This window comes from Haliaeetus leucocephalus, unplaced genomic scaffold, assembly GCF_000737465.1.
Source record: "Haliaeetus leucocephalus isolate CR32 unplaced genomic scaffold, Haliaeetus_leucocephalus-4.0 Scaffold2, whole genome shotgun sequence".
Taxonomy (NCBI): Eukaryota; Metazoa; Chordata; class Aves; order Accipitriformes; family Accipitridae; genus Haliaeetus; species Haliaeetus leucocephalus.
Window position 1 is genome coordinate 7,949,425 of NW_010972438.1, and position 23,914 is coordinate 7,973,338.

A 23,914-nucleotide genomic window follows, 5' to 3' on the forward strand; every position below is an offset into this window, starting at 1 on the left:
ACGCTGGGCAGATTTTTTTTTTATATAAAGTTGACGTGGTTTTTGTAAGATTATCGTAAGATAATTGTTAAAGTTTGTATAGGAAACTTTGATTAAAATGACCTCTAATTAAGCACTGTGTTCATTGTTCATCACCATGTATTTAGAATTTCTTTTAACATCAGGAAAAGATGCTTCCATTTGGAAAACTAACTGTGTCATGATGGTGGAAAATATTTTGTAGAGAAGTATTTTTAAGGTGTTCTCAAAGAGATTCTTCCTCTGAGGAGAAAAGAAGAGTTCTTCAAATATACCTGCATGCATGTACATAAATGTATAAATTCATATGTGTGTGTGTATTATATATCCACATGTACACAGGCATGTGCAAATAGATGTGAAAGTTAGTATGTCGTAACCCATAGTAGCTAGAACCTTAGCAATTTATGCATGAAAGCCTAACATGATCCATACAGTCAAAATTAATTCAATGAACTAACAAGAAAGCAGATACATTAAGCTTTGCAAAATTGTAAAATTAATATTACAGCTATGTCACCTTCGCCTGCAACTGGACTGAGCAAGGGTGAGAGAGAGAGAGAAATCAATTCCACGAGTTTTGGAGAATGTAAGACTGTGCCGAGAATGTATCTGTGTCTTGTGATGTCTTGTTCTGGTGTCATTGCTGCTCTGTGGCGGGGGGCTCTTCATCACCAAGGGAGTCTGGCAGGGCCGTACGCCAAGGTTAGCCACGAAGGTGCAAAGTACTTGCTTTACTGTGTGCTGGCTAGCAGTGGATTTCGTAGGCGGCGGTGGGGGGGGTATCGTGTTCCCGTTTTGTTCATGAGTCTGTCCATGTGGCTCGTTGATGGGGCTGTGGCGCTCACCTCTCCTTCCATTCCTCCTCACGGTCCCCGCAGAACTCTTCTTACCACTTTTGTGGCGCTCTCCAAATTGTCTGGGTTAATTCAGGACGAGCATGCTGGCAAGTTTTACCCATTTGGGCTACTTACATGTTTTTTCCAGAAAGTCTCAGACATGCTTGAGGTCAGGTCAAGGTGCAAAGAAGCAACGAATGACTCCTGGAGGCCATTTTTCATTTGTTTTCAGTAAAGTTTCAGCACCACCGTGAAATCTTCCCTTTATGTAAGGAAAGTGGTTCCTCTGAAGCACTCCCGAATAATGGAGAACTTGAGTAATTCTGCAGTATGGAGAGCCTCAGGGGGTCCCACCTCGGCTGTATGGAAGCGCAGAGGTGGATGGGGGTTTGTGACCTGTGCCAGTGAATCGCCACACTGCAGAGCTGGCGCAAAAAAGCGGTAAAAGGAGTTTTGTGTGGTTTGTACTCACGCTGTGTAAATGTGTGTTGTCTGTACGTTTGTTTTATCTGTGTTTCACCTCTCTGTAATCCTTCCAGCGGAAGGACCATTCCATGAATGAACGTGCTTCTTTGGGTATAGACTTGTCTTTTTTTTTTGTTGCTTCGGTTTGACACCGCCGTTACACCTCGGCTTGCCGTTATCTCCAGCGGCCGTTAATTGGCTAGCTGGTACCCGAACCGGGAACATAAGGCATCGTTCAGTGAGACTGGAGAGTTGACAAATGGGAAGGTGTTGAGAGATGCCGAGGAAACGGGCCCACGCTGAAGCTCTCTGCAGAAGCCATTTTGCCTCTGACAGATCCAACACGCGCTATTAATTGGTTGGGGCTAGCGTTTGCCAAAAAAGCCTGCAAAGTGCTGGAGAGACGCTTCCGAACGCGTCTGCTCTTCACGTTCCCCCTCACTGAAGGCAGTGACAAAACCCAATTAATTCATTGTCTAAGTTCTGCTGTTGTGCCGCACGTCTGTACGGTGGCGAGCTGCCTTCAGCCAACTCGCCTGAACAGATGAACCACGCGGGTTTCCAGCGTGTTCATCACCTGATTATTCTGTAATTGTGTCTGGACAAAAACTAGCCTCTAGTTCAGTAAGGTCATGTGCATGGGTCTTAAGCTCAGTTTATAACTGCAATTAATTAAAATGTGAAAATATTATATATAAAACCAGTTTGAAAATGTCAAAGCAGACATCTGTGCCTTAGCACTCACCTGTTCGTTTAATTTTTAGTATTCCCAGGTCTGAAATTCATATTACATTTTAAACCTGTTGAGTCATTGAAGACAGAGCATCAGAGCTAACCAAAAATCTTAACACTGAAAAGCATCAGATGACTAGACCCAAACCTTTGTGCAACAGGCACCAACAGTGTAAAACGCAATTAGGGCCCAGTCTGACACTGATGTAAATGGAAAACAACCTGTTTATCTGCTCATAGATACAGAAAACTAGATGATGTTTCATTAAACATGTTGCATCCTGTATCTGAGTATGCATTTATTTAAATTACATTCCTGAATGATATACTTAGATTTCTTTACTAAAGATATGGGCAGCTGACTTGTAAAGGAACAGCTTTTTTATCATTAATTATAAATTTGGGGAGGAGATCATTACAAAATTAGTCAATGTTACAGATACTAACCAATAAATATTAAATGAACCTGAAGTTGTCTTCTGATATGATTTAATGTTAGCAATTAATTTTGCATTTTAAAAAAGGGATGAAAGCAAGCATGAATAAGTTAATATGAAACATTACTGTTCAACTGCACTTCAAGGTTAGTACTTCACTGTATGTAATATTCATTGTAAAAGGCTTGCTGGTGTTCCATACTAATGAGTAGGTAAGGTTGGGCTCTTTTATGTTTCCAGCTGGTTTTATCTGTTCAGTGGTTTTACAGAGCCCATACACGAGCAAGTGAGAGTCAGGAGAGCTGCATTGTTTTCAGTGGAGCCCTTCTGTTTTACACCAACGGGGGATCTGTCCCATAGTTATTTAAAGCAGTGTCAGTAAACAGATAGCAAACTATGCTTGTGAAAGTTAATTAAACAGTAGAAGTCATAACAAGTGGCTCTTTTGTCTCCCATGAAAGAGGAGGCAGCTGTATTGTTTCTGGCAGAGTAATTCTCTGTTGTACACATTTATTTATTGATGATTTGGAAGAGGCTCTTGCACTGGGTAATGATGCTAATATTGGTGGAAGGAAATATTACAGTGATAAACAAATGGCAAGTCACAATTAGACACCTAGAAAGCAGAAACCACCGTATAATTTTTAGTAGTGAATTAAATAATAATCCTTTAGTATTTAAAGCTATAAATGTTCTTCATTACGTCTAAAAATTCAAGACCACCTCATTTAATGAGTAAAATTGTGCAGCAGATCCCTCTGCATGTACACCAGAGTAGTCCTGGTTTGGGGTAAAAAGGTGTGGGTTTTTTGATTAAAAATTACAGTTTTCCTTCTTTCCCTTCAGTTCCAGATTACCAAGAGCAGGATATCTTTCTATGGAGAAAGGAAACCGGTTTTGGATTTAGGATTCTAGGTGGAAATGAGCCTGGAGAACCTGTGAGTATATCCAGAAGTGGTCATGTTTTAACTCACGACATCTTCCAGAATCACAGCAGTAGCATCTACACAGGTGCAGAAGTGCGCTGTAGCATCTCTGTTGAAGTAACTAGCAGGCTATGTATTTACATCCTGCAACTCCTTCCCACCATCCCTCCAAAAAACAAACTGCAACTCCCATAACTGAAATGGGTTTGGCTTCCCCTGCTTTTCCCTGTTTTCACGATAGCCCAAATGAAAATACATAGGTCTGAAATTGCCTAGACACTGAGGAAAGGACATCCTGGTTGGGTTTGCAAGTATTTTGATCTTAGAGTGTCAGGTTTTCCATTTGGTCAATTCCATCCTTGAATTCGCTTAACTTCTTTTCCATAAATCCAGTGCCTGTGGAAGGTGTCAGGCTTTCCTGTGCTGCACGGGTCAAAGCTAGATAGTGGCAGCGTAAATTTCCACATATTTCCCTGCCAAAATTATTTTGGTCATTTACGGAAAGAGAGGCCATGAATTCTTCTCATGTTAGAGTAACTCCACAGAACTCACTGTAGATAAACCAAGACGGAGTTGGCTGACAGGCGAGTAGTACAGAGCTTGTAAACCCTAGAGGCAATGGAAAGGAAAACTCAATCACAGCTTCCTTGACAAGACCCTCAGTGCTTTTAGCCATCTTCGTCTCTGGTCACTGTCTGGTTGAACACATTTCCTGAGGCTATCTGTCATTAGAGTGAATGGACCGCCTAATGAAACAAGATGTCAATTCATTACAATTTCATGATGTGGCTATATTCACATGGAGCTGCTTTCACAGGAGCAACTTTCCTGACCAGGAGACATTTGTCAACAATTTCTTGTCTCTACTAAACTGAGTCTAACTACCAGTGCCCCTTGCTTCCAGCTGCCTGTTGAGCTAGTTCTCATTTATCACTCTCTCTCCTCCTCTCCTTCTTTCTCTCTATCTGCCCCCCTCCGCTTTCCTTCCTTTCTCCTGTTCGTTCTAATTCATCAGATTTACATCGGTCACATTGTACCGCTGGGTGCTGCTGATGCTGACGGCCGCCTGAGATCGGGTGATGAACTGATCTGCGTGGATGGGACGCCTGTTGTCGGGAAATCGCACCAGCTTGTCGTCCAGCTTATGCAACAGGCAGCCAAACAAGGTCACGTCAATCTGACCGTCAGGCGCAAAGTGGTTTACACAGGTAGGCTGCAGTGTCACTCTGCAGGGGTAGATTTTCTTGCCAGACTCCATCTGTTCAGCAAACGGTTTAAAGAAAAAAAGCTTCTCCTTGTAATACTGGGAAAACTCAGGGGATGTGGTGTTATTATTCCTCTTTTGCCTGTTTTTAGTCTTTTTTGTTCTGGATCAAATAAGTTTCAACGATTTTGTTTCCAGTCAAGACTCTCAACCTCAGTTGGCTTCCCCAGTCAGTCTTCATGAAGGTTTCTGATAAAACGGGGAACTGTTCAGTTGCAACATACCATTTTTAGTTTGACTCAAGCAGCAGCAGACACTGTGCCTGACTGCCTGCGTTTTCTATTTACTTCCCAAAATAACCATGCTGCCTGATAGCCACCCTTAAACTAGGAGTGAGGGAAAAGATGCTGAAGAGTCCACAGGAGGGGAGGCAAGGGCAGAGCGCGAGTGAGGGCATTGGTGTGTGGTGGCTGATGTCCCAGGCACAGGAGAAGCTTCAACTGAGGTTGCAACATGTAGTCAACTAACCACAGGATGCAAAACTGTAAGTGTCGTTGGTTCTGGTAGTGCAGGGTGTGCATGTTTGTTGTAATAGAGAGATTTCTGTGTGCTGAATTATGCTGGGCATTGTGCAAGCACTGCACAAGCGTATGGTCTAAATGGACAAAAAAGAAGCTAGCAGAAAAACAAAGATGCAGAGAGAAGTGACACTGCACGGTGGCACCCAGATTAGTGACAGAAAAATGTGCTGATAGCAAGGAAAACGAAGACATGAGCATGAGCTTTCTAAATGACGTGCGACCTTATGCTTAATATTGGGCAGTGACACTGGGGTGCTCCCTCTTCTTGTGTGTCCCTTTAAGGAGCTCAAGTGTGGGATTTGGTTTAGCTCACTTATTCAAAAGAAAGGATATTATGTAGCTTTTCAAGTTTAGGCATCAGCAGAAAACTAGGCAGTGATGTACTTTCATCTTAAAGAGCATCAAAATAACATTCAGGTTGAAAATTAGGCCTGCAGTGGAAGTTAGGACTAGAACAGCACCTCTAAAATAGCTCTGTATTCTTATCCACGGCTGAGCTCCTTCCAGACAGTATTAAATAGGTGTTCACTTCTCATTTCTTTCCTTCTTCCCATTGTGGATTGAATGCCAGGTTATGTCTCTCCTAATAGCTTCTCTCTCATTCCTAACAAAGGGCTGCCAGTGTGAGAGAAGCTTTAGGAGATGAGCTTTGGGAGGAAGAGGAAGGGCAGCTGAATTTTGGTATTGTTTTTGTGCGTAGATTTTCTATCCAGTTTTACAGCCTTCAGGCTGGAAATTACCATAAAAGATTCAGATGCACGAGACATCTCTTGAGATTTCATTCAGGGGATTGTTACCCCAGACTGAGCTATTTCTGAATCATTTCAGGTGTGGACACTTACTCTAGGATAAATTATTCAGGATCCCTTCTTTCACCTTATATTTGCAGGCATTTAAATTCTGGCATAACTTTGTAGAGAAGCCTCTTCCTGAATTTTGGTCCCTTATTCCTCCTGTGATCTATATGCCAGTAGAAAAAGATTGTTCACCTAAATGGGTACTCCCAAGTCTTAAGATTTATATAGGGGAAAGTTTCTACTCCTGTATTCTTAATATGTAGAATACTGTATATTTAGTACATACTTTGAGTATCTAAGTGCAGACAGGTACTTCTGTCCAAGAATATTTTGAAGTTCTTTTTCTTTGGATCATGAGTTTACAGGTTGAGATTTTTATTTGGCATCCATTTTGTTGTTGCTTTTAAGATCTTCAACTTAATTTTGATTCACCAAATTGGAGAAGTGACCTGATTAGCAGAGGCAGCCATTCAGCAGAGACAAGCGCAATATGCTGCTCTCAGCTGCGCAAATGTACTGTGGAGAACTGGCTGAGTAACAAGAAGTGGAAGCTATTGCGGGCCACAAGCTTTAACCTGAGGCTGGCTCAGGTGAAGAAAAACACTGTGCTGGGATGTAGGCAGGGGGGAACTCTCCTGATTTCCCAGCAGATGATGGCTTAGCTGCAATATGGTCCAGCGCTTCAAGAAAGACATGTTTGAGTTGGAGAGAACCCAACTGGAGGGAGTCCAGAGGACCAGTGAGAATAAGGAGAGCTCTAGAAAACATGGTCTGCAAGGAAATATTGAACAAATTGGGATTGTTTAGCCTAAAGCAGAGAAGGGGGAGGAGGTGTTAAACTCCCCAAGACTATAAGAGGCTGGTGCAAAGAGGAAAGGAATAATATGTTCTCCATATGCCTGCTAGATAGAACTAGAAATAATAGCCTTACGTTGCAGTAGGGAAGATTAAAGTTAGATATTGCAACCAATAGATTGCCTGGGGAGATATTTAACAGCTGATTAGACAAACATCTGTCAGGACTGACAGTAAGTATAGCTGGCCCTGACTCGAGCAGAGTGTGGACTAAGTGATTTTTTTGATATTTCTTCAAGCTGATCAGATTTTAAACTCATACCACTTCCAACTTCAGTTGCTGTTAAACACTTGTTTAATGTTAATGTTAATAATGTTTAATGGTTTCCCCCCAACTGTGCTGGACTGTACAGGTGAAAGTTGCTCATTCTTCCATCCAGAAAAGCTTGGTTCACAAGTTGTTTTGCTTTAGTATGGGTGTTATTATTACTTAAGATCACATTAATCAAAGGCAATCAGTGCTACCCAGCTGATAGCTGATGAGTTTAAAAAACACACAGGTGTTGAGTGATGGGTATTTGACATTAGTCTGTCTCCTCACGGCTTGTGCCCATATACACGGTTGCACATATATAACTGAAGTGGGGTTGTGATAGCTAAAGGAGGCACCTCTGAACTAATGTAATCCAGGTTTAAAACGCCACAGAGCTTCCGAGCACGCAGCACTGCACTGGTTTAACTGTGCTGCTGCTGTAGTGCGGCAGTGAAGGGCTTTGGCTGCGTGACGATACACTGGAGAGGATGAGTGTGTGTGGTCAGTGCCATCACCGAACAGAGCTGTTGGTGGTGACATCCGAAAGGAGACAGAGCCCTTGGTCACTCTGGCCATGATTTATAGATTAAAGCAGGTGATCTGCTTTATTTTTTTACCTTTTTCTCAGCGGATGGCACTTTTCAAGCACCAAATGATGCAGCTTGCTCAGACAGTTGTGTTTTTTAACTCCCCAGTTCCCAAGGCGGAGAATGAAGTCCCATCCCCAGCCTCTTCCCACCACAGCAGCAACCAGCCGGCCTCGCTGACAGAGGAGAAGCGAACGCCACAGGGCAGCCAGAACTCCCTCAACACCGTCAGCTCGGGCAGCGGCAGCACCAGTGGCATCGGCAGCGGCGGCGGCGGCGGCAGCGGCGTCGTCAGCGCCGTGGTCCAGCCCTACGACGTGGAAATCCGCCGCGGCGAAAACGAGGGCTTCGGCTTCGTCATCGTCTCGTCGGTGAGCAGGCCGGAGGCGGGGACGACATTCGGTAAGTCTGGGAGTTTCTTCAACGCGCCTCGAAGGAGACGCGGATTTGAGTGCTGCGGCGCAAAGAGGCTAGTGGGGATCTGTTTAATTAAAAGTTGTGAGTGTGCCCTAATGTGTGTAATTAATAGCTTAATCGGAGGCCAAGACTTGGTAGGTGTTTGCCTCCTGGGTTTTACTCAGCACTGAGTCGAGAAAAGCAAAATGAGAAATCCCAACCTGAAGAGCAAAAATGCCACCAGTGACAATTCCTGATGCTCCCTGAAGCTCCTCCGGCTCTCTCTGCTAGCTGGACATCTTTCTGGGGTTTATGCTCAGAAGAGCAGCCGGGGATCCCCCCAGTGATGCCGTTTGCTAATGCAGAAATGGAGCAAGTGGAATGAAATATGTCTCCTGATGGTCGAATTGAGCCAGTTGATTTAAAAGCAGTAATGCTTAAACTGATTAACTTCTCTTTGGCAACCAGGGTTATTCTGATCCTCATTATGGAGTGAGCATGCTGATAGCTGGAAATTTTTAATTAATAGTACTTGCTGGTGAGACATAAAATGGAGAATACTGTTAAAAAAACAGGATTTTTTTTGACCCATTCCACCTCTTCCCAAATCCATTTCTTCAGAGTTGGGGGAAATGAAGTTCATGCGATGTCACACTTAATATCCTGCCCAAATAGAACCAGTCGTGGTTTCTTTCTGAAGACAGTCCTTTCTGCTAGGCAGACACTCATTTCCAGGTGTTGCTGCAGAAGAGGTGTAATTCTGTCTACAGAGCAAACAAGTCATGTTGCAAAGTACAAATAAGTGGGTTTTGCAAGTGTGCACAGAGCAGCCTGCTCTAGAGCAGTAATGTCACTGCAAGGGGAAAACCAGTCAGAGATGCTATTTCTTCTCTTTCTGTCTCCTCTAAAAGGGCCAGAGGCAGCATCCACTTATACTTTGTAGGGGGAAAAAAAGGCATTTCCTCCCTAGTAGTCTGTGGCATGCGATAGGGATGGAGGGGGAAAGGAAAGACTGAACAAGTGCCTTGGCTGTCTTCACGCTACCTCTCAGAGCAGGATTGTGGTTTGCAGACAAAATACATTGCAGTCTCCCTGTACGGCTCAAATGTTCCTGGGCCACACAGATGCATGTGGCAAGAAGTGGTCTTTCCCCCTTTTTTTTCTAGGCTTTTTTCTCTGAAATTTCCTGCTGTTGCCTGTCAGCAGTGCCCTTCCTAATAAATCAAGGGAGCATCACCTCCTTTGCTGGTATTGATGTATAATGGGCCATTTCTAGCACTGTTCAGGGCAGTCATAGCAGCAGAGATTTCAGGGGGGAAATATCTAGTATAGACCTGGTGCATCAAGTTCTGTCAGTTCTCTGGTGCAAGCCTACCTTGGCACTGTCCTCACTGCTGGAAACTGCTCTTCTAGAATAGGTACTTTGGTACCAGAACACAACGGTGTAATGCAATAGAGACTAAACTGAACTCAGTCTAAACTGGAGAGAGCACTTTTATCTTCTGAAAGTATTTGCAAACGTGTGTAAATAACTTTTACTGTATGAAGACTATGTTCTAACTCTTTTCTGCAGAGAAACCTTGACCTGAGGTTGTAAAGAGTTGTGTTTGCTTTAGCTCAAGATACTTGCTAACTGGAGGTTTTCTGTGCAGGGGCTCCTCATGGAGATCTGTTTATCTGTGACTGTTTTTCCTTTAATTTTTTTCAAGTGTATTCAGCTTTTTCCTAATACTCTGCATGAGATGCGTTCCCTCTTCTGTGTGTGGTGCTTGCTTTGGACCTGCTTTGTAGTTTTTTTCTTTCATGGGTAGTATTTAGAGATGGGCCAAACTGGTTCTAAAACCCACCTTGGTCACTTTGGTGTAGGCTCTGTCATCTGTGTTCAGTGGATTGGGCAGAGTGGGAACTCATACCCTCAAAACAGCATTTAAACTGGATGGGGCTTTGTATTACCAGAAAGAGAAACTTTCTAATATCACAGTAAAAGAAGAAGAAGAAAAAAAAAAATCTCCCTACCATTTGCAACTAATATTAACACTTTCTGCCAGTTTTCATCACTTCTTTCCAACCTTGTTCTCTCACCTCACGTTCCTTTTCTTAGCCTTTTCTTCTTTATGGTCTTTCTAGTGTTCTCATGTGTGCAGCAATGTATATCTCTAAAACTACTAATCAAATAAAGACTACAGCACAGACGGGAAAGTGCATCTTGGGGGTGAATGTATTGTGGATGCAAAGTATGAGATGACCACTCTGTGGTTTTAAGGGTTTTAATCAAGTGCTGCATGCCCGAGGGCCTTTTGCCTGTGTAAAGAAGCCGTACAAAAGCCCACTGGATTTATCTGAGTGAAGTTGTGTATCCCCTGTGTCCCAAATCTGCATTTTATGGATGACCCTGTGGTTCTGGGACAAACAATTGCATGGCACAGGAGGAGAATTTTGTCTCCAAAACACATTCATCCTAAAGTGCTCTTGCTCTGTGTGTCAGACATCTCAATGGTTTTGTGTGTGGTTTTAGAGGTATTTAAATGAGGAGGTCCTTATTCCTTCCCTGCTCCCATCCTGATGCCATCTAAGATCATAAAAGGGGAAGGGTTAACAGAAGCTGAGGTGGATGCCTGCACCAAACAGGTTACCTTTGTCAGTCTTGGCCTATCTGCAGTGGTCCTGTACCTTCCCTGGTAGTACCTTTATTCACGATGGAAGAAAACCGTTTCATGTTGCTTCCCCACGCAGCGCTGATAGAGTGAGTCTTTGTGGTAGAAAGGGAGTCGCGCTCCCTCCTAGGCCTAGAACAATTTTATCTTTCTAAGTTGAGAAAGAACAAAACATTGGCAGAAGCTTGAACAGCAGTTGACTTAGAGAAGGACTAGAGAGGCCGACACGGATGTAATCTTGGAGGAGGAAGTTTGTCTTTTCTACAAACAGTTTCGATTTTTTTTGTTCAAAAATAAAATCAGGATTTGGGTTGTGATGGGGTTGCTAAGTGCAGTTGTAGTCTATAAAGATCTCACCATTTATTAACAGAAATCAAAGTGGGGGGAGTTTTGAGTGATTAACAAAACACCTTTTTGTAAAAGGAGTAAAGTATTGTGCACTCATACTAGTTGAATGCCAATGTTTTGAACACTGGCAGCAAAGCTATCCTATAATAACTTTTGCTTGATGCATTAATTAATTAACCCTTAACCTTCTCTTTCCCTTTTCAACCCTTTTTCTCCTTTTCCCCTTCACCATATTCCCACGTATGTAAACAATTAAAAACCAAAACCAAACCAAACCAAACCAAAACAAAAACAACCCCCAAACCAATACAAAAGCGGGAAATGCATGTGTGGCCATGCCTCACAAAATAGGTCGGATAATTGAAGGGAGTCCTGCAGACCGCTGTGGCAAGCTGAAAGTAGGCGATCGGATCTTGGCCGTGAATGGGTGCTCCATCACCAACAAGTCGCATTCAGACATCGTCAACCTCATTAAGGAAGCGGGAAACACCGTTACCCTGCGCATCATTCCAGGAGATGGTAAAGTATATGTTTCCTGCTGTCTTACCTGACCCTCTCGTTGGTTTTGTTCCCTGGCTGTTTGCATCAGTTGGAGCTGCAAAGTCATGGAGGACTCAATTTCCACTCCTGCTCTGGGAATTAGCAGGGAGGGAGGTTGTGAGTTTTCCATAGCTTTATTTTTTGTTTCTTTCTATAGAAATGGGAGTTCTGTTTTTAAACAGGGAGGTGCTGATTCTACATATTAAAAAAAAAAAAAAAAAAATCTATTCTACCATGTTCCTCCATGTGTTTCCTTAAAAATGATCTTCCGTAATTTTTATGCATATCTCAGTACACTTTGATTTGATTCTTAGGTTAATAATGCAGTTGTAGAATATTTGGGAATCACTTGTTAATATGTGGGATTCCTGAAGCTTTGTATATACACAAGCAGGCTATAGAGTAAAGAGATCACAGAAAGGGATAAACACTTTGTCATGTTTTAAGCTGTTCGAAAAGAAGATTTGTTTTTATTCTGGGTAAGTTGCTTTGGGAGCGAGCTCAGTACATTTTTAAATTACTTAGTTAAATGGCAACGGGGCTGAAGCTGCTGCGTGCTTGCAGCCGATCGTTGCAAGAGTTACCCTAGACAGGATCTCACTGTTTCAGATTAGAGGGAACACACAGGATCCCTAATAATGTGCTGACACTTGGTACTAGTTTCAGGTCACTGAACTATTTAATAAGGATCTGTGTTATATATCAGTTCCATTAAATTGATCCCTAGCTGTGATGCCAAATAGGAACAGAGCAGAAACGTAAAGTATCTGTAGCAGAACTAAAACTGCTGTAGTTCCAAATTCTAAGTATTTTGTTTGTTCTTTGTCCTGCTCTGCCACAGACGGATTCATAGTGAGAACTCGTTAGGCAGAGATCTTTTTACATCGCACTCTTTTTAAGCTGAATTCACGGGTATAAGATTTGATGGCTCAGATACAGTGCTAATGAGCATTTCTTAGAGTTGTACAGGACATTATTTGCTTTCAGTTAAATGAAAATAGAGTGTGATTAAGTTTGAAAGAAAAGTGGAGAAAGTATTCCTGAATTGAACCTTGTACCTGTAAAGCAGAATGAAGAAGTTACTTGATGTGATTTCCAGTGAGAAGCATTCGGTAGTTGCCAAGTCTCGTACTTTCTAATCTGAAAGATGGATTTGGTTACCCAACAGAGCATGATTATGCTATGTTTAGTTATAGGATAAAAATAGGCCAGGATGAGAAATGATCTGGTTATAAATTATTTCTGTTTGGGATGATCTGTTTTGCATAATGGCTTTGTTTTCCTACTGTTTAGTAACTACCAGGTCAAATGGTATATGATCCTTCGCTGCTTCCAGCAAATTGAGTGTTCATGAATAATAAAATGGCTGTGACTCAGGCTAACTCCTGAGCTGGCCAGTGCATGCCACTTTTGGAAGGTAAACTGGGAGAAGAATTGTTCATTACCTGTATTTGGTATCTGATCAAAATCAAGGCAGGTGAATCTTTGAATAAATAAAGAAATAATTTCTTTTAAAAGGCAAAAATACCTAAGAAATAAGTAACTTTTGAATGGTTTAAGAGTTTTTTGAGAAGAATGTAGCCTCCTGACGTGAGTCTTTTTCATGCAAATATGTGTACAAAATGCCATGTTAAATTGCTTAGGTTAGAAAGGAAACCTGTACGTGTGACTGACATCACGTATTCCTAGAGAAGGTGGAAAGCCATAATTTAGAGAAGGAGTCAACTCTTCCCTCCCGTAGCAGTGCAGGCTTTGAATCTTTTTCTATTGCCAACTTTGCATAGTATTAACTGCATTTATTTCCAAAAGCCAGTAAGACCAGACACTCTCAAAATCGCTGAGAGGGTTCGCTCTAAACCCCATGAGATTTAAGAAACTGGTCTCAGTGTTGTTTTCTTTTTGTCAGCTTTTGGGTGCTTTTTTGATAAATATAAATGGTCTAACAGTGTACTTAAAGGCGGGGGGGGGGAGAATAAATCACAAGCCATACTTCTTAGATAAACATGAAACTAAGGCTCATCACAAGACTCACAATAAACTCACACTGCTAATCTCTTCTAACATTATTAAAAACACCAAGGGCTTTTGCTTTGTAATAAGTCTTGCCATAGACCACTGCAGGATTTTATTTGCAATGAAATTACTATGCTTTAACATGCTACCAGCTGATGCAAGGATACAGAGAGCTGAAAAATGACAAGCTTAGATTAGGCATTTGATTGGTGTCTGAATGTCCTAGGGCAGAACAGGGCAAAGAATCAATGAAATATGTAGGATTTAGAACGTACAATTGTAATTCTACTAGAGATAATTTTTGCTATATTTGTGTTGTGTTCCAGTTTTGCATGGTGGCTGGCATGCATCCTGAACCAGTGTCTAAAAAACTAGCAAAATTATGCACAACTCCTGACTCATGGGATAGGGTGGGCTAAAGATAGATCCAGTACAGTGGCGTGAAGATACATCTGTACCAAAGATGTGTTGTTGCTCTACTTGGTATTCTTAGTGCGACCTACTAAAGGGTAGGAATCTTGCATTCTCTTTGGAGCCCAGCTTCATCTGATCTCCAAATATTTGTGGAGGATTTCAGAGGCTTTTGTTCTGGGTGAATACAGAACATTTAACCATGTTTTGGGACCTTCTTATGTTGGAGACCAATTTTAGCATCAAGGTGTCTTTGCAAAATACACAGAATTATTTCTTAAAATCCAACAGTGTAACCACACTTAGGGACGTCTCCTTCTCACACAAGCCAGCTGTCAGTGGCACATCCTTGCAAGGGGATGTTTTGGTCATGCCTACCCTGAGAGGTGCAGCAGACCCAGGAGCCTCTCTTGCTCTTTGAGCCACTGGGCACAAGCCAGCTCTGGTCTGGAAGATGTTACAGCTCCATATGCTGAGGGTTTGGGCATGTTAACTTGGGCACAGTACTGCAGGCAAAGGAGCTGTGCTCTCATTGCACCCATCTGTTTAAATGGTTCTTCTTTTTCTCTTTTCCTTTTCCTGAGTTTCCCTTGACACGCACTAGCTACAGAAAGGAAAAACCTTCACCTCGTCTAGATTTCTGCACAATTAAAATAAATCCATGAAATAAAATAGGTTTCCAGTACCAAGTAAACCCATGACCACTACCTCCTTAATTCAGGCAAACCCCCTCCCATTTCTGCAATTTTGTATTACAGCTGGACGCTGTTTAATAATGGCAGATTTCTCCATAGTTGGTGAAATTAATTACCGGATGCCTGGAGCTTAAGAGGCAAACAAGGGCAGGATAGAAGACCTTGTAATTTTATGTTGGAAAGCCGGATGTTTCCACCCAGATTTCGTTGCTGTTGTCTGATGGTGGCTTTTTTTTTTTAAGTGGGATTGGAACTAGAGAAGTTCAGTCAGGAGAAAAGGTGCAATGTTTTAACCAGTGGTTGTGCGTTCAGTTTAGATTTTGACCTTGGAAAGTGGATCATGGTCAGTATTTTGTAATTACTTGCATCCTGGGGTCCTCTCCTAGGTAGAATTGGTAGAGGCACAAAGTGGGGCTCTCCTGCGTGCACAACTGTTGCACAAAGGAGTGAGTGCCTGCCGCTGTGGTGACTTTAGCTGGGAACGCCATGCCTAATGACTGGGTGTTTCTGTTGACCGTGCCCATCATTCTCCATATGCAACCAATGTTACAGTTCAACATTTTAAGCGGTTAAGCATGTACCACCAACTCTTCTTCTGAATTCAAATTCCTGGGTGAGGGGAAGGGTGTTTTCAGGAACTGCTGACTTCTGGAGCAATTCAAAATTCAAAACTCTTCAGTACTAATTTCAGTTCAGGATTGATACAATATGCATTTCTGGAAAATGTGTTCAGTTCAATATGCAAGAGTTCCGGGTCTTTCCTCCAAAACTGTGGTTCTAATATTTGGCTAATGGAATCGACGTGACCTTAATTTTAGGCAGAATTTTAAATGAGTTCTGGGTTAACTCTGGTCTTACTGAAGTCTATGATAAAGCTCCACAATGACAAGGGGACCATTTTGCCATGTCATACTGTGAGGGACACCTAGATAGTCACTTTTCAGTTGTGTCTCCAGCAACTCCCTTCCCAGTTTTGTGAAGCAGGAGAGAGGACCTCTCCTGGAAGCACCTCCTGCTGTGCGTAGAGAGATATGGCATTTGCACAGGCTGATGTTGGGCTGAAAGCCCTTTACCATGGCACGAACTGAGTTTTGAGGTTAATTGTGCTCTCTGTATTCTCTCGGTAAGCCCTTTTGTAAATGGTACCCAAAGCTGTTGATGCATTTGGTACACGTGGTTCCGCATCCCTGCGTGCAGCTTTGAGTGCTCAGGCAGCAGTGGGTTGTATTTCAAAGAAGGATTTCAGTAAGTTTGGGGTTTAGCCACGTTCAATATCACCTTGTGAGGTATTAGATAAAAGCCACATCTCAATCCTACCGAAGATTGCAGTTTCTGATGGAGGAAGCACTGATAAGCTTATAATCCATGGAATAGTTATTGCTACTATAAAATTAATCCAGCCAACCTACCATATTTGGAGACTTTAATGATTGGAATTCGTATCGTTAGACAACACACAAAACATTAAACATTCTTCAACCCTTCCTCCACAAGTTCGTCCTCATTCTGAGTGTGTCTAGCAGAGGTGTTTCTAATTGAGATTTCCCTTTTTTGTTGGTTTTTTTTAATTTTCTAATTGAGTGTACAGTTTCATATGCATAATTACTGACTTATCTTAGACTTTATCCTGTCAATTTTTTTATTTAATAAATTTGAGCCAATCTCAAGTTCTTTAAAAACAACATAATGATGCTTTCCAGTGAAATGCCTTTGCAAAACTTTTTTTTCTTTCAGTGAATAGCCAGTGGTCTTCCCTCATAATGGAAAAAAAAATTTATTTTGCAGAATCCTCCAATGCTACTTTATTGACCAATGCAGAAAAAATTGCTACAATTACAACCACACATACTCCTCAGCAAATACCACAGGAGACCAGGTCAGATTGTTTTTCTTGAGGAGAGCGTGTTGACATGTTCTCTCTTTAGTTATTTCTTGATCATCTTCACATCCCATGAGCTGTATTTTTCTTCTCTCCCTCTTTCTCTTATTTGTTACAGCAGGAACAACACCAAACCAAAGCAGGAATCCCAGTTTGATTTCAAGCCACCCCAAGCAGCGCAGGTAAGGAGGACATTTCTAATTGTTTTGTTTACCACAGACTGTTGTTTCCAATCTGCTTGAAGGCTGTGTTCGAATATTTCCCTTGAAAATTCCTACTGGGAAGCTGTTCTCCCTCAGTCTGTTTGCTGAAGAAAGAGGAATTTGCTGATTAGTTTCTTAATATGTGTTGCTGTTGTTTCAGCTGAGAAACATTTCCAACACATTCTCATCTAGACTTTTAGGGAGGAAAAAAAAAAAAACCCCTCACGTTTTTACAACAGTAATAATTTATGTGTTTGCTTATCGAAATGTGTATTTTGAGGGGCCTCTCCAGAAAGTACTGTTGTGTGCGAATGATAAATTCTGAGGACAAAAAAGAGGAAAACTTAATAAGGGGCAATAGCTGGAGTGTTCCAGCTTTCACAGATGGCATCTTATTAGAGAGATTATCTATCTCGCTGTTAACTTTCCTTGCTACTGGCCATCCCAGAAGTAACCTCTTCCATTAGGGACTTCAAAACATCCCTACCCTAACAGCATTTGTGAAAAACAATGCACATGCTTCTGAGCTTCTTGCAAAGGAAGAGATGAGGTGGTAACAAAAAGAAAAAGCCACCACCATGGCATAGACTCATCCCAGGTACCACCAGACATTTAACTAAAGCCTGGCACTGGAAGTGACATTGCCCTAGCCTTCCTTTGCAGTTGGTAGAAAGGTAACCACCCTCCAGCAAGGTGCCTTTCTGCCCAGGACACAGGAGGTGGTGTATAACAGAGGTGCCGAAAAATGCATGGGACATGGCCAAGCCCATTCGTTCAAACAGCCCTTTGCAGACCACCGCTGGAACTCCAGGTTGCAGGGTGGGATCTGAGGAAGCAGGAAAACCTAGTCTGTGTGTGAAAACTCAACTGATTTTCTTTTTTGAATTAGGAGTAACAAAAATAATAACGTTCGTTGGTTGAGTAATTTCAAAATGAGAGTAGAGCAGCATTTAACTTTCTGTTCAATTGTGCATATGTTGTCTTCCCTCCAGCAGGACCAAGATTTTTACACTGTTGAGCTGGAAAGAGGAGCCAAAGGGTTTGGCTTTAGTCTGCGAGGTGGCCGGGAGTATAATATGGATCTGTACGTGTTGCGGCTAGCTGAGGATGGTCCAGCTGAGAGATGTGGGAAGATGAGGGTATGCACAAACGGATTTAAAACCCATGTTTCTTTCCAATAAGCTGACTTCCCTGCCTCTCCCTTACAGGCACACCTTCTGCTGTGCCAGCTAAGAGGAAAACTAAGTGTTAACAGAAAGGAGCAGTGGTTCCTATTTACTTCTGTCAGTGGCGTCTGTCACTCTTTGTATACAGTCTATAACAGCGTGTCTGCATTGGAAGATTTCACCCCTTTGTTCCAACCCAGGTTTCCAAATTCTAATACATAACCTTGCTTTTAAAGCCTAACCAAGATACATGTAGCAATGAAAATGTAATAGCCACAGTCTTTGTCAGCTCCTTTAAAGCTGCAGACATGAGTAGAGATTCAGGGTGTTCCACCTGATCCTCTCCTCTGCTAGTGGGAGAGTGGGAGAGAGCATGTATATTGACCCATGGGTTACAAAATTATAATATAGGTTTTTATTAGTATTAACTGTTAACTTTACATATCAGCTAAATTATAAACATTACAATAAGGGCATATGTTATAAAATGCCTACAGAAAAATTAAATTGCTAAGTTTTATGTACTCCTTGCTCCTCTGTTAGAGAATGCATGATAACTTTACAGCATATGTCTTTTTCTTCTCCAGATATATCATGCAAAAGGCATTTTGAAAATTCTTTTGCTAGGGGTAGATTTATAGGATAAAACTTTTGCTGATGAAAATAGATCAGTGCTGCCCTGTGGAACTCAATGTTTTGACAAGCTCTTCCAAGCCCTGTTTTCCTATCCTAATGAATGATTATATGTACAAAAGCAGCTTTGCTGGTTCATATAAGGTATCTATCCAAATGAGAAATGGACCTGAAAAAGCTATTTGAACAGTTACAGTAGACTAAAACAACTACTTTGACCAAAAACTTTACACATAATGAAAGTAAAATAAAATAACACCAGTTTTAACACAGCTCTAGGTATTGAGCAATACAGTAATGCAACGTGGTTTTACAGGACAGCAGTGAAATAATAGTTTGATACCTCAAGCTTTCCCTGTCCTCATGTCTCCCAGGCCCCTGCACATTGGTTTTTGTGGGCTGTCACTGGAAGGACTTGGGCGTATTTAGCTTCACTTGGTGCATAGTTGTTCTTCTGCCTTTGCTGTGGCTGTTGCCTTGTGGTGTGCTGGTGGTGACCCTCATGGGGGCTTGTTTCTAATCTTAGACTCTTTTCTTTTATTACATTGACAGATCGGTGATGAAATCTTAGAGATCAATGGAGAAACTACCAAGAACATGAAGCATGCTCGGGCCATCGAACTGATTAAAAATGGTGGCCGCAGGGTCCGCCTGTTTCTGAAACGTGGAGATGGCTCTGTCCCAGAATATGGTGGGTCAAACTATGAAAACATTCCTTTCTTCCCTGGCATCACTCCATGAATGATTTGTCTCAAGATCTGAAGCGGGAATTCTTTTTTTATTTTCCTTTCTCACCAGTGTCTTACCAACCTTTGCAACATATGGTTAATTGCCTCGCTTGTGCTGAATTTTCTACACATTTCATCCTTTGCTTGCTTCCATGGACTTGGGGCGCAGTGTAAGGCAAGATCATCATAGCAGTATTTTTGGTGATCAGAGAGGAAAACAAAACAAAACAAAAAAACCTTATTGTCTTGTCCAGCCAAACAAGGAATGTCATTGAACTGTGCCAAACTGTTTCTCAGCGGCTGAATTGTTGTTTCAAATAGGTCTCTACTTCTAATCAATGCAAAAACTGGGATCCTGAGTTATTATTCTGAAGCAGTGATTTTTTTTTTTGTTAGGTTTTTTCTTTTAGTTCCTGTCTGTATCCATAGAGATGAATGCCGAGATGGCTTATGAGATTTTTGCCTTCCCTTAATATTTATGTAAATATTTATAAAGTTATTTAAGAAAAAGAAGAAAAAAAAAAAAAGCTTTACTGCAAAAATATATTGATTTGGCCTCCTGAGCCCTTTTCTCCCCCCTTAAACTGTCTGCTGGTTTCAACTAGTTAATTTGTAAAGTCTGAAAAGGTGAGGAGGTTACGAAAAGGTGCTCTCGTGTCTGTCTTGGGGGAAACATTCAGTCCTCGTTTCTTACTAAGAATTGCATTAGATTTCCTTTTCTTCCCCCGGAGGTTGGATTGCTGGGTGGCTTAACTTAGCACACTATTTAATATTATAATTATGTCTTATTTATTTGAGATAATTGTCAAATATTGTGCCCTCGATGGAGGGCTACTCCCAACCAAAGGTCTTTGAGGTTTCTATAGAAACTGATGATTGAAGGGATGTCCTTTATACTTTTCTCCCCGTATTTGGGTTATTTCTGTGTCAGTAAGTTCTGTGTTTATCATTCGCTCCATGTCCTAAAACCAGAAAGAAAACCCTTCTGCACAATTTATGAACTAGATTTTCTTTTCATTTACTGTACCACGTTTGAGAGTTTCTGCTCACTCTGCTCATTATTTAACTTAAAATGACCAATTCAGAGTATAACCGACAAACAACTGAAGTGTTTAACAATATGGAAGGGAAGTTGTGGGTTTACACTTCTGTAATATAAATAGCACACCAGAAGGTTCAATGATGGCACTGAAATTCTGTAATGTTCTTTCTACTTTTGTCTTTTCCTATACTCCTTTGGATGTACAGTACTGTATCATATGCTAGACTGCATAAATACCCTGTAAATTAAGTGCTTCACTTCTCAAAGCATATGTCTGTTGCACTGAGGATGGAAATCCACCACCAATTTTCTTTTGGCTAATGCTAAACCACTAAACGTTCATTCTTCAAGCAAGGATTTAATATACAGGGGTTGCACTACTGTAAGGAATAACCTTGTAACATTTGGGACTCCTTCCTCTCTTCATTCTGTTCGCTGCAGTCGCAAATGGTTCCTCTAATAATGTTAAGTTCCAATATTTTTCTGACTTGATTGGAACGTGCTTCTCTATGAGGCTGTATATTTTTGTAATGAGTTTTGTACTTATTTTTAATGTTGTGGTCTCTGGTGGACTTTATTTTTCGTTGTTGTTTGATTGTTAATGTTTTTCTATGACATTCTGTGTCGCTGTTCCAGCTGTCTTTTAGAATGGATGCTCTCGTTGTCTGGGTTATTGAATCACCTCTTAGATGTCTCTTTATGTCACGATAATAACAACGCTGTCTTTGCAGCCTTATATTTGGGTGAAGCCTAGACAATCTGACTGGAAAAATAAACTTTCTTTATTCTAAGATAAAATATGAAGATTTTTCTTTCTTTCATCTTTATTATAGGGAATCTAAATTTTCTACTTTTCTCTTTCTCTTTCTCTTACTTTTCTTGGTGCTGGGCTCTTCCTTCCTCAGCGATGATACCTCCTAATATCGCTGCATGTATGAGAAATGACAAGCTCGGGGAGTCTTGCTTCTACCTTATGGGCCATAATCAAACTACGGTTTGTAGCTAAAATCAATATTAGGTGTTTTTGTGCTGTGGCCTAATTCCCTCACATTGCTTTCCGCTTCGCTATATTTTATATGTACAGCAATTCATTCCGAGCACCCTGCGTCCCCTGAATTCTAAGTACATCACAGGACACGTTTAAACCTCGCTTGTACCTTGTGCGATAGCCAGGTTGCCGCAAGCCACGTGCTTACAGCTATGGAAAAGCGGTGTGGTCCCCAGCTGCTGCCTGAAAAAGCTAATAAGCAAAAATGCACACACGTGAGTCGCAACACGGGTTTCACCTGGAAATCACAAAAATCATGGCCCATGCACACACCGACCCTCCCAAGCTAAGGAATGGAAATGCCATCAAACGGGAGATGCTTTGTGTGATGGCAGGAGGAATGAGCATGTAGAGTGTTTGGCTTGGGGGAGGGAAGACAAAAAGGAGAAAAACAGAAAAAAAATCTGTCCCCGCAAGTGTTTGTGAGAGTTTTCAGTCGTTGCCATCAGGACGCTCCACCTCGAGGTGGGTGTCGCGGTGTGAGCGGCAGGAAGCCTGCAGGAAGCGTAGCTAACGCCAGCCAAGCTGCCATGCAGAAGTTACTTTAAAAAAGAAAACAATAAGCAAACAAAAGCACCGCTTGCATTAAGTCAGCGCAGCTACTTTAATGTTTGCCATGTCTATAATGAATCATTCATAAACATCCGTTGCAAATGATGGGAGTAATTGTAGCTTAGCTACAGCGCAGGGCTGGTTTTCAGTTTTGGGGTTGGTTTTTTCCTTCTGCTTTGCAGTTTGTCTCACAGACATAGCTCAGCTGTGTTTTACCTGAAATACTACATTAAAAATAATGAACCGGAGATTAGGTTTTAATCAAGGCCATCCTACATATTACAATATCTTTCCATTGCTTTGATATGAAAAAACCATAACTTCTGTCATCGTTGTTCGAATCATTGTGGCAAAACCAAAATCTACCCTAGGACTTTTCGTAACATGGTAGAACTAAGTGAGATTAAGTAATGTCTTAAATGAAATTGAAATTGCACGATTACAGTCTAATTCTCACACCTTCAAAATGTTATTTTACGAGGTGAAAACTTAATAATCAATTCTATTTTCTGTACGTTTTCTGCTATTTGAAACAAGGCCTCCCACACCTGGAAGGCAGTTCTTTCAAAAGACTTAAAAGAAAAAAATCCTTTCCTAAAGGCCCTCTTATTGGAAACCATTAAAAAAACAGCCAACATCTGAACTTACAATTTTTTTTTTTTCCCCCCACTGGAAAGAAAGTAGTGTAACCGAAACATTATGAATTGGGCTTGGGGACAATGTAAAATGCCCCATGACCAGAAGAGCATAAAGATGATATCAGCTTGGACCAAAACACGGCTAACGAACAGAGCAGCACCAGTACTAACCTGTAACTCTCGTTGTTCGCAGTTAAATTAACAAAAGCTTCGGTTAGCCTTCGCTGACTGCTTTAACAGTTGTTTGTTTTTGTCACTAATGAAGTCTGAAGAGTGATAAGTGGTGTCACGGCGCCGCGGAAAGCATCGGTACCAAATGCTTTGCTGTTATTTTCTTTCAGACCCCAGCAGTGACAGGAACAGTCCCGCCACAGGTTCACAAAATGTATCGGAAATGAAACCCGTGCCATCCGACCGACGGCAGCACCCATCATCGGAGTCCAGTTATCCACCAGACCTTCACAAATCATCACAACATGGGGACAAGCGGACTTACCTTAGAGACCTAAAAGGCAGCAGAGAGTTTAGCAGACATCCCAACGAACACCACACTTGGAATGGGACTTCTAAAACCAACGACCACGTGCCAGGCAGGAGGACGGAGAGGTCGCCGGAGAGGAGGCACGAGAGGCAGCCGGAGAGGGCGGTGGTGAACGGGCAGAAGAGGAGGTCTCCCGAAAAGCGGAGGGAAGGGACGAGGAGCGCCGACAACACTTTGGAGAGGCGGGAGCGACACGAGAGGAGGCGAGACCGAGACCTCTCCCCCGAGAGGCGCAGAGAGCGGTCGCCCGGCCGCCGCCGGCGCTCGCTGGAGAGACTGACGGAGCCGAGGAGGTCGCCCGAGCGGAGAAGAGAGAGCTCCCTCGACCGGCGGGCCAAGTCGTCCGACCGGCGGAGGGAGAGGTCGCCCGACAGACGGCTCAGGGAGGAGCGAGTCGGCCACCGGGAGAGGGAAGAGCCCGGTTGGAAGCACGAGCCGAGCCGCAGGCACCCGCCCGAGCAGCGCAGGCGGCCGTACAAGGAGTGCAGCACCGACCTCAGCATCTGAGGGGGCTCCTCCGGGGTCCCCCGTCGCCTTCCCCACGCCACGGGAGCGGAGGAAAGAGTGCAGGAGCTTGAAACCATCCGGCTTTCGCAGGCGAGGAGGCATCCGGCACCTGCTGATCCTACAAACCTTTTATGCAGATGAAATCTTATAACAAAAAAAAAAAAAAAGAAAAAAAAAAAAAAAGGTTGTGCCTGATGTATAATATTAAAGAAAGTATTTTTCAGTG

The 23,914-nt window shown here is 42.2% G+C and overlaps 1 protein-coding gene across 1 annotated transcript in view; it reads left to right on the forward strand.

The window, feature by feature from the left end:
- The window catches only part of MAGI1 (membrane associated guanylate kinase, WW and PDZ domain containing 1), a 353,741-nt gene extending 330,047 nt beyond the window's left edge, over window positions 1-23,694 (forward strand). Inside the window, exons 15-23 of the mRNA XM_010570894.1 lie at window positions 3,338-3,429; window positions 4,433-4,625; window positions 7,803-8,096; window positions 11,408-11,611; window positions 16,537-16,627; window positions 16,752-16,812; window positions 17,829-17,972; window positions 19,185-19,323; window positions 22,982-23,694. Of these exons, the coding sequence (XP_010569196.1) occupies window positions 3,338-3,429; window positions 4,433-4,625; window positions 7,803-8,096; window positions 11,408-11,611; window positions 16,537-16,627; window positions 16,752-16,812; window positions 17,829-17,972; window positions 19,185-19,323; window positions 22,982-23,688 (1,925 nt within the window). The 3' untranslated portion in view covers window positions 23,689-23,694. The remainder of the gene's footprint in view (window positions 1-3,337; window positions 3,430-4,432; window positions 4,626-7,802; window positions 8,097-11,407; window positions 11,612-16,536; window positions 16,628-16,751; window positions 16,813-17,828; window positions 17,973-19,184; window positions 19,324-22,981) is intronic.
- The last annotated feature ends 220 nt before the right edge of the window (window positions 23,695-23,914 follow it).